The sequence below is a fragment of the Aulonocara stuartgranti genome (assembly GCF_965226115.1).
Source record: "Aulonocara stuartgranti genome assembly, chromosome: 15".
In the NCBI taxonomy this organism is placed as follows: domain Eukaryota; kingdom Metazoa; phylum Chordata; class Actinopteri; order Cichliformes; family Cichlidae; genus Aulonocara; species Aulonocara stuartgranti.
Window position 1 is genome coordinate 40633363 of NC_138951.1, and position 16247 is coordinate 40649609.

A 16247-nucleotide genomic window follows, 5' to 3' on the forward strand; every position below is an offset into this window, starting at 1 on the left:
CATCTGTTTACAGTTGCCAATGCAGATTACTTCCCACAAACACGCCAAAGAAAAAGGAAGTCTGGATTACTTTGGCTCTGATGGGCTGGAAGGACAAACCAAAACTCATCTTGAAACAATCCGAGACACAAAGCACACAAAGAGGGGAAAGTTGCAGGAAGGGGTGAGGGGAAGGGTGAAAAATCGCCACCCATGGGGAAGCAGCCCAGCTGCAGACTGTTGGTCTGTTTTTGTAATGGCCAGTCACACATACAAACACACAAACAGCCCGTGACGAGCAAGCCCGTGCCACAGTTTGCCTAACCACGCCCGCCTCATTAGCTGCCAATCATTTTGCACGGCGGTCCTAAAAAGGGGGACAGGACACGAAGAAAGAGCACATGAGATGGATGAGGGGATGGTAGTGAAATTGTTGCCGTCAACAATCAAGCTGCCTTTGTGCAACGCTATCTTAACATGACACATAAAACGCAGTGAAAGTCGCCCAGCTTCTTCCTTCTCTCTTCCTGAATAGGCCCGTGTGTGTTTCAGAAGAGTAAAACCTGCCAACCTCACTGAATAAAAGCAAGACTATGGGCTGGAGTCGGTAAGCAGATGAGGGTAGCGTACCACACACTACAGAGGGCTATTCCCAGAGGGGCAAAGACCATTCATCCAGACACACACGCACAGACACACACGCGGACAGGGAGTAGAAGATTTACACAAAATCGCAGACACATCCTCGGCTGTATCTCTCATGATGTGTTTAACGTCCAGCCGAACACAGTACAGTACCAAACACTGCAAACATTCACACAGTGCAAATCAAATTTAGACACGCTAACTTACATTCACTTCTGCACACACACACACAGACACAAGCACACCGTCACATGCTGACTGTAGCCCTAACAAGCAGGCCGACCAGCCTCTAAGCTGCCTGGAGCCCGGCACTAGAGAGACAGCTTCGCGGGGACCGGGGAGGTTTCTAATTATTCATGCTCACTACAAGCACTTGTTTCTTCTTATTTAGAGTTGACCAGCTGGAGCTTTTTTATGCTGCATGTGGGGAAACAGCTTAAAAAATGAAGTGAGCCAGAGCCTGTAATGAGGCTGGGCCTCAGTTCACTGGTCCTTGTGCTGGGGGTCCGCGGGTACCCATCAGGACCTCGTGAGAACGCTAAATTGCGCTCTTTGTCAGATTCTGTTTCAGGGGTGGAAAATTTAAGGCAATAGTTTTGTGTGTGTGTGTGTATACGTCTTGTCCTCTCCCATTTTTATATTTTTCTCTGTAAATTTGAAACTATTTGTCATGCCAGCTTACAGGCCACGGGCCCTAAAGAGGCTGCAGGGTCGAGGGGTGCGGGGCCGTAATATTGTCCCGCTGCTGCATTTCCCCAACAAGTAAATGCACTCCTTACACCTGACGCTGGATTTTTTGAAGCTTGCTGGTTCCTTTGGCCTGTATAGTGCCATCTGATAACACCACTACATGCTAATAGAATTCATGAGCTTGTGCCACGAGGCAACTACTGAGCTAAACAGAACACGTGCAGCGATTTTTACTTTTCTCCTGGTTTGCTTCGTTTTTTTGTTTGTTTTTTTTCTGGGTTTTTTGCTTTTAAAAAAGAAAGAAAACACTCAATGAACCGCTAAGAGCAAAAGGCTTGACGATAGAAACTACAGTCTAGGCAGAGAGGCGTGTTTGAATGCATGCTTGGATATGCAAGTGAGTGTGTGTGCGCGCACTTGAGTGTGCGCCTGCATGAAGCAAAGATCACGGCTCAATGAAACGCCTTTCCTATACGAAACACAGATGCTGTCTGGCCTGGTTTAATGAAAGTGAATATCTCAGGTTACGCCATTTGAGCAAGTGCGTGTATGTGTGTGTGTCTTTGTGCGTGTGTGTGTGCCTATGTAGTGCTGATGTTTTGAATGTCAATAGGAGGTAAAACCTGTGTTGAAAACTCTGCTGAATTAAGACAAGGATCGCACAAAAGCCTGTCTCTCTCCCTCGCTCTCGTTTTTAGCTTCCCGTCTCCCCTTTCTCGTTTTGCTTTGAGCACAATGCGCCTTCTTTGATGGCTGGCCGTGGTTTGAGACTCATCACCCCCTTGCCTTTTCTCTACTCACCGGTGTGACAAGCTACTTAGCAGGTGTCTGCAGGTCTGTGGAGTGTCCCTCTTTATTCCTCTGTGTTTGTTATCAGTATATTTCCAATGATATCTCTGTGCTTGTGTCCACTTACAAAGAGATAGTGTACTGTATCACAGAGGGTTTTTCCTTTTTTTGCAGTTGCAACAAAGAGGCAAATGCATCCTCTAACACAGGAGTTTGGAGCCTTATTTTGAATATCACGCTGCCCCACTGAAAAAAACCCTCGTGTCTCCTTTCTGAAGGTATAATTGGAGGATGTGAAACACAGCCTTTTTCTTCTTCCCTCTCCATCCTCCTACACGCTCTCAAAAACAGCTGACAAAAACACAAACGCAAAGAACAGGGATAATATGATCTGACAGTTTCTTGTATATGATACCATCTAGCTTTCACGTATCCAACTGGCTTTTGAGTCTACGCAGGTTGAACATTCATTTCCTGGTTGTGAGTTTGCATGTCCGACAACCAACTCTGACATTTAAAAGAGCAAGAGAGGACAGTGTCGGAACAGCAGTCTGGGTGAAGCCCCAACGAAGCATGGCACGTGTAATTCACAGTGACACCAACAAGGAAACCTGAGTGGTGGGCGTCCACAAATCCAGAACAAACCCGTAAGACCTAGATTGTGGTTCAATTTAATTTCTACTGTTTCGTATCGACTCGAGGGCAGGAAGAAAACAGAAAGTTAAAACAAATGGTGAAATGGGCTGAAATAGATTCAGTTTACTACAAAATGTTGCAAAGCGATCTGCTGAAAAATTAAATTTAGACCTGAGGGCTTGCCATAGGGTACCGTTTGTGGAAACCAGCCTATGGGCCCGCCTGCTTGTTGCGTCCCTGCTGAATAGCAACGAACGTCGACGGGCTAAAAAGTGGTAATAAAGTTATTTTCAATCTTGACAGTGTACGCAGTGAGGATTTGAGAGGGGGTCTCTTTGCTAGCAACTATCCCCTGACTAATCAGTTGAATTTGGGAAATAAATTATTGTTGCTGTAAATGTTGCGTGAAAGAGAAGCAGGGTTGTGTGTGTGCGTGTGTGCGTGTGTGCGTGGGATGTTAATTGATGAGACTTATAGAGAGCTGCTAGTAGCACAGGGGGGATCATTACTGCTGGAGTGGAACAACTGCATTCACGGCTGTTTGCTATGTCTCATACACACACACACACACACACACACACACACACACACACACACACACACACGAAATGCTCACAAATGCTGTCACGGTGCACCAGCAGTCAAAAGGAACACCATCCTCTTGCGCTCTCTTGTACATCCTTTTGTCTTATACTGCAACTGCTCAGCTACACAAGAAATGTCACGTAGGGTAATAATAGCACCCTAATTCCAAGATGATAGAAAATGCCAGCACCTGAAAATACCAACCAACTATCAAATGTCACTTTGTTTCTCCAAAATCTCAGAAAAAAACCTAAAAATGTTATTTTGGGTTGGCATGATGGGGGGAAGAAACCCCAAACAATTATCCCCAAGGCATTTCCCCATCCTCGAGTCAATTTGTGGGATGGGGGTGGAGGTGCAGCCACTTTGGGTTAAAGGATTTAGGTCACACTTTAACTCACTTGCTGACATCAGAGCAGTGAGATAGAAATCCTGGAGTGGAATCTGAATTTGACTCAATCTCCTGCGTGCCTGACACTCGAGAGACTGACACTTGAAGAATTACTAGTCAACCTGCTATTCTGGCCTATATTTTAAAGCCTGCAGGGGGGTATGGGGTGGGGTGTCTTTATCGTGTCTTATAGGCTGCTGTATATTCATGCATTTCTGTATGCATCTATGGGTGTGCATGAATGCCCGCATGCGTGTAATCAAGCGTGCATGGCTGCGATTGTGTGAGTTCCTTTCATTTTACAAGAGTCTCTCCGTGTGTTCGGAGGCGCGTAAACACGTACTGCAGACCGTGCGGGTGTTTGTGTGTGGGGACCAGAGCGTTGTGGGCACAAATCAGTGTGTGTTTATGCTTTCTGTCAGTGTGCGGTAACGTCTCCCTGTCTCCTGCTTATACCACATTACATCAGTCTGGAGCCGCTGTCACTTCAGTAGCAGCGCAGACAGGTGAGACTTTACAGAAACGTTAGAAATCACAGAAGACAGAATACAAGTGTACCTTCACTCTTTGTTGAAAGTGTTTTTAAAATAGCACACACAAATAGTAGCTTAGCATGACATACTAACAGTATACAGAAAAATAGTAATAGTAGTCTAGAAATTAAATATCTCAAATTATCTAGTGAAATTACACCTCCAAAATATATTCTAGCTTTTGAGAGAAACACACTTCTCCAATTTAACCAGCTTTACACACACATGCATGCTGTACATATACTGTAGATAAACAGAATTATACCTCCAATAGCCAGGGTTTGAGTTTGCGGTCCAGAATAATGTCAAAGCCCAGGACCTCGAAGCAGACGCTGTCACTCCCCGGTGGCTGGCCAGGGCGACACATGCGGTAGGCGTGCAGCACGTGGGGCTCAGCTACTATTAATGTCTTCACCACCAGCTCCTGGCAAGACAGACACACAAAGCCAGAGAGAATCAGCCAGCTGCATTTACAAAGAGAACTCAATTGTACTTTTTTCTTTAGTAGGTTTCGTTTATCCTAAGAAGCCATAGGCTGTGGGCTTCATAGCTGCTGATTAAAAGGTCTCCTTAATCAGGAAATGGTGAAATTAAAACTCTTTGCTTTAATTTCATTTTAAAACTGCAGATAAGGGATTGTACCTTTGTATTTAGGACAAAACTGACAACGAAGCAATGGTGACGGACACACTAGAAATGCAACCCACAGACATGCTCCACAGAGGCGCGAATGAAATGTTTATTTAATCCTGAACTCGAATGCGTTATAAAGACAGTCTGTCGGTTTAAAAGCTAAAGCCTTTTGAATTGCTCTCACACAGAGACTTTCACAAAAGTTGGTGGTGGTCCATCTCCGTTGCTTGTGGTGCCCAACCTGTGCGCATGTTTGTGCTTGCACCTATCTGTGCTGGCTGCTACCAGCCTGCCTACTCCCAGCGTGCAACTGGGGTAAACATGCTCAGTCTGACACACACACACACAAACACGTTGCACATAGCTTACCCTCACCAGTCAAGCCCCACACAGTGCTGCTGGCCTGCAGTTTGCCCAGTCCAGACTGACTGCTGGGTGCAGGAGAGGTGTATGGTGGTCTGGCCCTGGCCTGATAAGGCTGCACCCCCCTCTCCCTTTTCTATCTGTCTGTCGCTCACACACCTCCAACCATATGACAATCCATCCACCCGTCTGACCCCACAGGCTGCCCTGCACAAACACCTGGTCCCACTACCACTGTTTATGCCCAGAGTCCCCAGCAGTGGCTGGTGTATGCACACGCGTGTGTGTCCTTTGTCCCTGCCCACATCACCTCCCTCCTTATCCTGAGCCCCCAGCACTGGCCACTGCCTCGCACCTTATGTGTGTGGATGCGTGCCTGTATCTTGCTAGCTTTGAGCTAGAATGGTTTAGCCTGCTTCTTTTTAAATCATTTTATTCATTTTTGTTTTTGTAATCTTTATATTTATCCAAATACCAAATTAATACACAAGTTATTTTTTTTCATGTTTCGATCTGTGGCTTCCTTTGTTAAATTTACGTAACAGTATCACTGGATTAAACGAGGCACATTAAAAATAAAAAACCAAAAGGAAATATTCTAAAATGCAATAAAGGAAAATACTGAGTATATGGAGAATAAATACTGCATTACTCTGTCAGTGATGTATTATTCTGTCAAGGAAACTAATGCATAAAAACATGAGAATTTTTACATATGAACAAACGTATCTTTAGATGTTGGAAAAAGTCTAAAATGCAGTTTCAGATTTTTTCGTTTTTATTTATTTATTTTCGCCTCAGTGTGTGTGTGTAAATATAAAAATATAAAATCCATAACTAGCTCATTTGTAGTCAGACGCTGTTTTCAAAATGACCCCTGTGGTGGACCACCAGGTGGCTCCCCTCACACCCGGTGTGAGGGGAAGTGAGAGGGTTGGGCTTTTGGCGCCTTGAGTGTTGAGTTGTGTGAAGCCGAGATTAAAGTTGAAGTAAAATATTGAGATCTCTCGTGTTATCCTTTCATACCTCCACATTGGTGACCCCTGGGGCGAACATGCTAAGGTCCGAAGAGGAAGTCAGCTCCTGCCTGGAAGCATCGGCGGCTGCCGGACTGCCACCTCGGCCTACAGCTGCTTTTGCTGCTAGCTTGCGACTATAGAGCGTCTGGGCATTGTGCAGCGTTCGTTATCCCATTTCCCACATCCAGGATTTTTCCGCCCCAAAACTTGATTCTGTTCATCTGGAACGTAGCGTTTTCATCCAGGTGACTTCTGAAGAAGTACGTGAAAAGGAAAAGATCACCTCTGAATCGAGGAGGGGGGCTGAGGGTACATCGTTCACCGTGTTACAATGCTGTGAGTGCAGCCATTCTCCAACTCTCTGTGAATGGTACTCATGGCCATTGATCAGTGGGCTTTGATCAGTGGGCTTTGATCAGTGAGCTTTGATTAGTGGTTGTAGATCAGTGGTCACGATTTGCATATTAATGATCAAGAAACTGACCTCACAGCCCATTAATCATGCGACGTTTCCATCAGCCGCCCACGCTCGGTGGTTCCCGTTTCATGGTGTTGTTGCGTTTTTGAATCGGCGCATGCTCTATCACACCCGGGGGTCCGGGCCTCAGCTCCAAGTTTGTTTGGGCAGGCCTTCGCAAATCTGTGTAGGAATGGGCAGTGGCGTGCGTTTCATGCCAGCGCGCAAAGGTCCATAGACACACTAAGGCACCCCTTGCGCCATTCCTCATCCCTGGCAAACGTTTTGATCATGTGCATTTTGATCTGATGGGTCCCCTACCACAAGGTTACAAGCTACTGTACCACCTGGTGGCCAGAGGCGGTCTCCCTGTCATCCAGGACCGCGGCGGTGGTGGCCAGGGCATTTTTGTCAACTTGGGTTTCGCGTTTCCCCAGCTGACATTACCTCTGACAGAGGCCCCAGTTTGTTTCGGAGCTTTGGGCTGCCATGGCTGATGGCCTGGAGGTCGGGATCCACTGCACCACTGCGTACAACCCGCAAGCTAACAGGATGTGTGAGCGGTTCCACAGGTTGCTTAAGGCTGCGCTCCATGCTTCTCTAACAGGTGGCAACTGGGTTGACTCCCTACCATGGGTTTTGTGGGGGCTGCGGTTAAGGAGGATCTTGGTGCTTCCAAGGCTGAACTGGTTCTTGGTCAGCCCCTCTGTGTTCCCAGGGAATTCTTGCCCGAGAAACCCCCCAGCCGATCCCCCACTCCTTCAAGTGGACTTGGCTCACATTCCTAGTCCAGTGCACCATTGCCTGCCTGACACCTTTGACCCAAAGACTTTAGAAACTTCTAAGTTTGTTTTTGTCAGGCACGATGCCCAAAGGACACCACTGCATCTGCTGTATGACGGCCAGTTCAGGGTCCTCGAATCGAGTCAGAAGCATTTTGTTTGAGACTTCGGGGGTTGTAGGGAGACTGTATGTGTTGATAGACTTAAACCTGCACCTAGCGGGGCCTGGCGCCTGTTGCTCGGTCAGGCCTCCTCCGGGGTGCGGGGGGCACTCAGGCCTCCGGCCTCTGGGCCTGCGGCTCGGTTCACTCTGGCACAGCTGGCTGCCGGCAGAGCCGGCGGGCACGCCGGTGCAGCCCCCTCTAGCTTCTGCTCGGTGGCTACTGGGTGACGCCTCGTCTGGGGATCCTCAGCCCTACCCAGGAGGGTGGCACGGATGCCCCTCCGGTGGTCCTCCTTGGGCTCTCGCACTGTGGGGCCTCTGGATGTCTGGGGCCTGGATCTCCTCCATGCCTGCTTCATGCCCTGGGGGATGGGGCTATGGCTCTCTACATCCTCTTGCAGACCATTACATGTGGAAACCATTTGAATACAAGCGCGCTGATCCACACAGGTGTGCACACGGGTGTTCACTGTTCGTAGACTTAAATTACACCTTTCTTGGCTGCTACTTCAAAGCACATTGTGCGCTGTCTGTCCTGCGTGCTGCACAACAACATTGAATATTTAGTATTTACTGCTGTTTACACTTAGCTAGATTAATGCGATGGTGTTGTGTTTAGTATGTTGCTTTGGTTTTTTTTGCTTGTTTTCTATTCTTTTTCTCTCAACAGGTGATCCAGGAGATTTTTTTTCTCCCCCCCTTTCTCACTGTCCCTCTCCCCTTCTGTTTTTCTTTTCCTTCCTCTTTCTCTCTCCCTTTCCTATCCCTCACTCATGTCTGTCCCGTCTGTAACATCTGAAAATAAAATATAATAAATAATAAAAACAAAGGTCGATCAAATGGACCAATACGGCAATGCCACGATGATCCATTTGGCAAAATAAATCCATCGGGTCTCCTTGTTGGTCCTCAGACAACAATTCTGACGGCTAAAGAACCAAATGAGACAGGCAAAAAAAAAAAAAAAAAAAAAAACCCTGCACATGTTCTTGCAAACAAAATTCACATTTAAAAAAACAAAGCTACAGCTCTTCAGAAACCTAGGTCCCATACAGCACATCAATAATGCCTTCATACGAAAGAGATGTCAGTGTTTCACATAAAATAGAATATATATATATATATTAGGGGTGCAACGATACTCGTATCGATATTGAACCGTTCGATACAGTGCTTTCGGTTCTGTACGCATATGTATCGAACAATACAAAATTTTTAATTTATTTTTATCAACTTTCCTTCTGACGATGCTGTCTGTGTTGAGCGCACAGTGGATCTGCGCTCGACAGTGCAGCCTAGGCGGAGTAGTCGAACGCAGATTCACTGAACGCAGGGCAAGCTAGCCAGACAGAAGTTAAGCTCTCCTTGCAACATGGACCTCCCGCACCCTCATTCAGATCTGACCTTTGGAACTATTTTGGTCTTCATGTGACGTATGACCCTGAAGGTAAGCGCGTCATGGACAAAAGTAAAACAGTATGTTGGATGTGCCACGCAATGTTCAATTACATGGGTGGGAGCTAGTGCGTTAGCGCATTTAGCTCGTTAACATGTTGGCCGTCCAGCCCCACGCACAGGGCGATCCGCGGTAGCTCGTTAACGGAGATTGGCCGTGTTGTGGCGTTAAGGTCATTTCAGATTAACGCTGACAGCACTAGTGGGAACACAACTAATATGACTGCACATTTACTCCGACATCATCCTAGTGCAAAGACAAGTGGAAGCAGACAAAAACAACAAGCACGCATGCTACAAACTTTACACGAGTCATTTAGACAGCTGTTAGCACAGGATTCTCCTTATGGGGACCTGATATGTTTAATGTGCTGCTGAGAATATAGCCCAGAAGAAGCGTATAGTATAGCTTTTATTTTGGAAAGAGACATTTCTCTGTAATAAACTCTCTTTTCCAAAGATGATCAGATAGATTTATTATTTTATTACTTTGTTGTTTCAGCAACATTAAATTTAAAAACTGTACTTTTGAGTTAAAATATATATTTATAATTTTAATAAATGACAAATTAAAAAGGCATGAACATTTTTTTGTATCGAAAAAATATCGAACTGTGACACCAAAGTATGGAACCGAACCGTGAATTTTGTGTATCGTTGCACCCCTAGTATATATGTGTATATATATATATATATATATGTGTATGTGTATATACATATATATATATATGTGTATATACACATACATATATACATATATATGTATATATGTATGTATATATGTACAATATTCTTAACCTGTACAGACAAATCTTTTGGCAAACACTCTCTGACTGCCTGACCATGAACACTGGCAGGAAGAGTCGGGGCAGCCTGCTAAGGTCTGCATGGTAACAAAATGTAAGAGGAGAGATGAAAAGAGAAGAAGAGGGGAGAGGGCGCAGAGAGCATAAATACAGAGTTGAAACAAAGCACAGTGTGTGAGTGCAAATGTACAGCACTAACACCAAAGTGGTGAAACTTCTGAAGAAAGCTCAGAGAAAAAGAGAAAGAAAAGAGAAAACAACACAGAGAGCAAGACGAGAGGTGGACGTTCTGGCTGAGTCAGGAGGTGACACGCGGTGTTACTAAAGGACAGAAAACAACCAAGAAAAACAAGAAAACTAAGTAAAATACAGGAAAGGAAATGTTAGTTCCTTCACCAAATGGAGCACATGGACACATCACACAATGTGGATATGAGACGGGAATAAAGAGGGGAGAAAAGAAAATGTTATCTAAACAACACATTTTCCCAGCAAGTAATGCGCATGCCACATGAACATGAAGAAACATTAAAATTAAAAAAAGAGGCAGTAAGGAGAAGAGAGAAAAGCTTTCCTTGAGTACAGAATAATAACCAAAGGGATTTCATTTTGGTTTTGAGTGGTGGTAGCATGAGAGCAGGCCGTAAAGCAGGGAACAAGTACTGAGGGACCACACAACTCAAATGATTATGGACAGCAGGACAAAGACTCAAGGTCAGGGATAAAAGAGAAAATAATACTGAATACTGAGCGCATGAAGAGAACCTAAAAAAAATGGGTCAAACAGAAAGGAGCAACTAAAAGAGTAGAAACAGAAAGATAAAAAGGCGCATGACCGGCATGGATGGATGTACAAATTTAAAAAAGAAGGAAAAAAAGAAAAATCAATGAGAAGGTGAAGGAATTTTACAAACAGACAATGATGAAAGAAAATGAACAAGGTTAAAGTGTTTGGATGAGCAGGGAGCAATGCCAAATCGGGAGAGCTCACCCTCCAGGAATGATGTTTCCACTGAGCTCTTCCTGGAGTTAAACAAGCTCACAGAATCACTGTCATAACAAATCATATCAAGCCGTAGCTCGTCCACTTGTGCATTGCGTGCAACGGGTGTTGTTAGCAGGAGCAGCATGTGTGTGTATACACACACATATATATGTGACAGCCTGCGTACAGATTACTTCTGAGGATGAAGTCATTCACTGTTTGCATTTGTGGAGTGTTTTGTTATCATACTCTACATCCTTGCTTTTGGAAGTGGACGTCAGGCGCAGCGCGTCTGAGTGTAACTGTATCTGTGTTTGCACGTGTTTTGGGTGGACTGCCCACGTACAGAGACGTCGCCCCAGAATTTGGCCACATCATAGTCATTGGTGCGGAGGAACTCGGTGAACCAGCTGATGGACCTCTTGCTGCCTTTGTCCACCGTCTCATCTCGCTCAAAGTTCTCGTTGTGTTTGTTGACCGAGTAGTTGGTCAGATGCATGTAGAGCTGGCTCTGTGGAGAGAAAAGGGAACAATAAGAGGCTTTTTGCATTACACGTGTCTCTTTTACATAAGTAGCCTGATATAAATAAATATGCTCAAAACAAGCTTTGCCCTTTTCATTTATATGGAAGAATGCAGTATATCTGATGATAATTCGACTAAATGTGACTGCGGGATCCAGCGTTTGGAGTGAATAACAATAAAACTTCTTTTTACAAGCTCTAACAACCTGTTCAGGAGTGTTCGTGAATTTATACTACAGAGCACCAGCTCACAATATGGTGCAAAACATTTTCTCTAAAAGTAAAGTAGGTAAATAAGACTGAAGTAAAATATTGCATGCTAGTCCCTTGGCAACTTGAGATGGTGGAATGAGTGTTATAGTAAAAGAAATAAAGAATATATCACTGTGTGAACTGGGAGATTATCAGTGATGTATTTCAGAAACGCTCCTTGGGTGATTTCCACTTATTCTCATGAGAATAAGTGGAAATCAAGCCAATAGCTCAATCTTACAATCACAGACCTGCAAAATCTTAAGAATATAAATCTGAGTTATAGTGCCCAATAGTGTATGGTTAAAATGTTTTATTGGATGGTTGTCTTTAACTTTTTGTATCCCTCTCTTTAAACACCATCCCTTACACCTGAAGACAATACATCCTTGTCCTTAGCCTACAAGGTAATAACCGCTGTGACCGCAGGCCACTCCAGCACCTGATGGCTGTCTGGAAGCCACTCTCTGTGGGATTAAACATCCATCTCCATGGCATGACTCACTCCATCATATGTCACAGACTAACACAACGCACGCTTCATGTCATGGGAGAGGTCCTGCATGTCTATGCGTGCACGTGCGTGCGTGCTCATATTTTAGATAAGTACCGTGCTTGATAGGAAGCGGTGATACAGGCATTACTCATGTAAATCTATTTACACACATTATGAGGCCGTGCCTTTCTTATGAGGACAAAAAGCAAGCACCCGTAACGTAAATCATTAAATTTAAGGTGAAGACAAGTTTTAAAGACGGGGTAAGGTTAGGTTAAGGCCAGGGCAGCGGTTAGGGCTCGGCAAATAGCAGTAATGGTTAAGACTAGAGCAAACCTACAGGAATGAGTGTAAGCCACCATAATGTCCTCTGAACTCACTGAGTGCGTGTCTGCGTGCGTGCACGTGTGTGTATGTGCGTATGTATCCCATCATCAGCAACAGACTGTGCTTCAGCAGGTGCAGAACCTCAAGGCAAACACGAGCGGCTTGATATTACAGGAGACATCTGGCATGTGGGCATTTGTGTGCATACAGTATGTCTGCATATTTTGCGTCCGTGTGTGTGCGTGTGTGTATGTGAACAATATCAGTTATTGCCAATTGTGGACTATTTATATGTGTGCATGCATGTTCTTATGTAAAGACAACACTGCTTCCAACCTTTGTTTCATCTGTTTTTAATCTGATTGTGCTGAGTTGCACGAGGCTATGGCTGCAGGTCATGGAAGTGCATAATAAATAAAATGTTAGCAGTGCATTACTGAATTTATAACACGCTGAGCACTATATATGTATTGTTTTCAGTAATATAAATGCACCACAGTGCCATGCACTTTTATCAAACTCAAGAAAAAGGCGCAGGTGTGTGTGAATACCTGCATAATAGTAGCTTCATTATTTGTCACTCACCAGGTTGGCTTCGCTGGGTGCATGGTACTTCTCTGTGCCCATACGAACGAGGCCGTCGTTGTAAAGGAAAATGCGGAGAGGGTCGCAGGAAGTGACGAGGATGTAGATCCGCAGGTCAAACTTGTAGCCCTCCATCAGAAAGGGCTTGTCTAGGTACTCCTGAACGATAAAGTGCTCCTGCGCTGGCAGCTTCTCACAGTTACGGATAAGTGAGATCCTGGATCAAGAGAAACTTTATTAATCCTCGGGGGGGAAATTATGGTGTCGTCAGCAGCATAATAAAATATGGCACAGTAAAGACAAAAAAGATAATTAAAAAAATGATAGATGGGAGCACAGCAGAGACCATGAACATGACTGATGACATTGGCACTGTCTTATATACATGTTGAAGGGAAAAAAAAGGAGGGGGGCAAACAAGATACAGATTTTATGTGTCTCAACACAATATTTCATTTCAAAGTCATCTGGAAAAGTTGGAGATATATGTCTGGCTTGCTGCAGATGCCAATACTAGTGGTACTTTCAATCTTCGCATGCCAAGAATAGCTTTAGCCTACTAATCAATAGATGTAGTTGGAAGGAGAAGATAACAGTATGTCCTTACTGAGCACAAAATGATTAGAAATACTTTTATAATAAAGGCATTTAGCATTAATAGCTGAGAGGGTCAGAGTCATGCCCTGATGGTATTCAGTGAGCCTCCACAGCCTTCAGTGAAAATATGTAAAAATGAGTCCAGTCTAGTTTGAACAGGACGAGCTGTCTGGCGCTACGACGCATTCGACCATCCAAAAATGCTGTTACTCTATTCATTAACTTGCCATCTAAACAGAACGGTTTGAGAAATGATTGCGCATGAAGCAGACAGGTACAGCGCAAATAATGGTTTGTCTGGGCCATAGCTGACCAGCATCTGGAGATTATTGTGATTTTCTGTAGCCAAACTCCATTCAGTCTAAATGGCACAGTGCATCACATGTTCTAATAGGGTCATTTAGCCATGCGCAGGTTAATAGCAGCAGACAGTGCGCTCCGTTTTAACCTCTACTCTAATTCATTTGCTTTGGTCTCATGTCACTGGCACTCAGTTCTTATGAAGAGCAGACTGTTGCCGGCTGGACTTAAGATGTGTTTTATTAGTTTGTGTACGTCCACGTGGTTGTATGTGTGAGGGGACGACATTCGCAACAGTGTGCGTCTGTCTGAATGTGTGTGGTGTACATACGTGTGCAGTGCGGGTGAGGGGTCATTTTTAAACGATCTTCCACTATGCGCGCACAAAGCGACTGACCTATATCACCATCACTCATAGTTAAAGCAGACTCGGGCTAACCTGATTACGTGCACAGCCAGGAAGGCTCCATTATACGCAAGCGAGCAGGAACACTGCACACATAAACGCAACACAGGGCTAAAATGTGGAGAACTGATTGCTCCAAAACAAACACACACAAAAGTAATTTAACTATTCAAGAGTTAGGTCAGAAATTAGAGGTCAAAAATGATTAGGCCCCAGGTAATCAGAATATATTCTTATTTAGTTTAGGTGCTCAGTCAACTTCATCAACTCCTAGCTTACCAGAACACTGCACTGTTGTTGATAAGCCTCAAAGGGGGGGGGGGGTTACTAAGGTTTAGTTTTTCAGGTTATGATCAAATAAGGTCTTAGCTAAGCTTGATTAAAAAAAATTCATTACTTGTAGATCTACTCGAGTATAATGTCGCTGTTACTTTGGGTTTATCAATTAGCGGCGACTTCTCTACTACAGACGAGCGTTTTACCTGCCTGCTTATTGCAGCACTCAAAGTTTTTTCAGTTTTTATGTGGAGGGGGGATTTCATGGACGATGTGAGGGGCTTTCCAAACAGGCAGACAGAAAGCTGAATGATGAAGACAGGGTTAACAGTGTTAGTTAGTCGAGTGGAAGTAGCAGAGGAGACGACATGATTGATGAGCCAGGGTGTCAGATAATCACGGCCCACTCTCCCCTGCCTATTTAATTTGGCACTGGAGGGGATCTCGCCTTTTTAAGCTCTGCACGCGCTTTTATTTTGTTTCCCTTATAACAAGCTGGGCTTCAGACACAAACAATAACTTCATTTAGTTGGTTGACGGAAAAATAAATTACAGGGGGTAGATATAACTTAATTTCCTGCCGCGTCACACCATGCAAAAAAAAAAGGAGAAAAAAAAGAGAAAAATCTAATCTTGTGAGCCGCCTGCCGTTGAGTGGTCGAGCTAAACTCATCATCTTTCATATTCTTAATGTATTGCAATAATTCAGCCTTTGCTGCCTTTTATTCTTTAATAAATAAGGGCTTAGTGCAGCATGGAGTTATAAGTAATGCGCACATTATACCAGAAAGGACAAATTCAAAGAGAATTAGAGGGAGAGGTGAAGCACGCTGAGTTATTTGTATTTCAATATCCCCACCTATTGGCGCCAGTGATGATGGCACTCCAAAGGATTTCTTCATACACACACTTCAGGGATCATATTTTCAAAGAATAATAAGTCAGAAAGAATATTAAATAAATATCTGGGATTTTCAGAAATTTCAACATATTCTTCAGAGCTTGAGATAGAAATGGTGCAACATTCAAACCAGATTATTTTCCCATATTTTAGCCTCTAAAAATATTCCATCTATTCATTTATTTATTTTTCTATCCTATAAAACTGTATTAGCTACAAAAACCAGCCTGGCCTGAATATTTAAAACCGAAACCACTTCACTTCCTTTCCGCTTGGCTATGTGACTGTGAGCACCACACAGCTTAAATCGACCCTGACTGCCTGCTTCATGTCAGAATATGAAATACAATTTAGGATATTTACCTTTTTCTCTTTGATATTAAATAGCAAAAAAAGAATGAGGTGCATCATCAGAGCGCTGTGCCCCTCCACCCCCTGGACCTCCTCAGGATCTATCGAACGCACACTGTTTTGCATAATTTTTGTCTGCCTCCTCCTTTAGGCACACCTCTCAATATAATGCCAAAAACATCACTGGTTACATCTTTGAAAGTTACTCAAGTTGCTCATCAACAAAAGCTAAACAGTTCAAACTAGGTCAGTTGTGTTGCTTGCCGGGGTTTTGTCTCTTACAGTGCACACGTGTACCTCATACATTTAAAAAAAATCCAA

The 16247-nt window shown here is 44.1% G+C and overlaps 1 protein-coding gene across 3 annotated transcripts in view; it reads right to left on the bottom strand.

The window, feature by feature from the left end:
* Window positions 1-16247, bottom strand: part of ttll7 (tubulin tyrosine ligase-like family, member 7) — an 82831-nt gene that overhangs the window by 46874 nt on the left and 19710 nt on the right. For all 3 annotated transcript variants that reach the window (XM_082506897.1, XM_082506898.1, XM_082506899.1), the window contains exons 7-9: window positions 13096-13312; window positions 11258-11422; window positions 4514-4672 (exon numbers count right to left, since the gene is read on the bottom strand). In XM_082506897.1, coding sequence (XP_082363023.1) covers window positions 4514-4672; window positions 11258-11422; window positions 13096-13312 — 541 coding nt within the window. The remainder of the gene's footprint in view (window positions 1-4513; window positions 4673-11257; window positions 11423-13095; window positions 13313-16247) is intronic.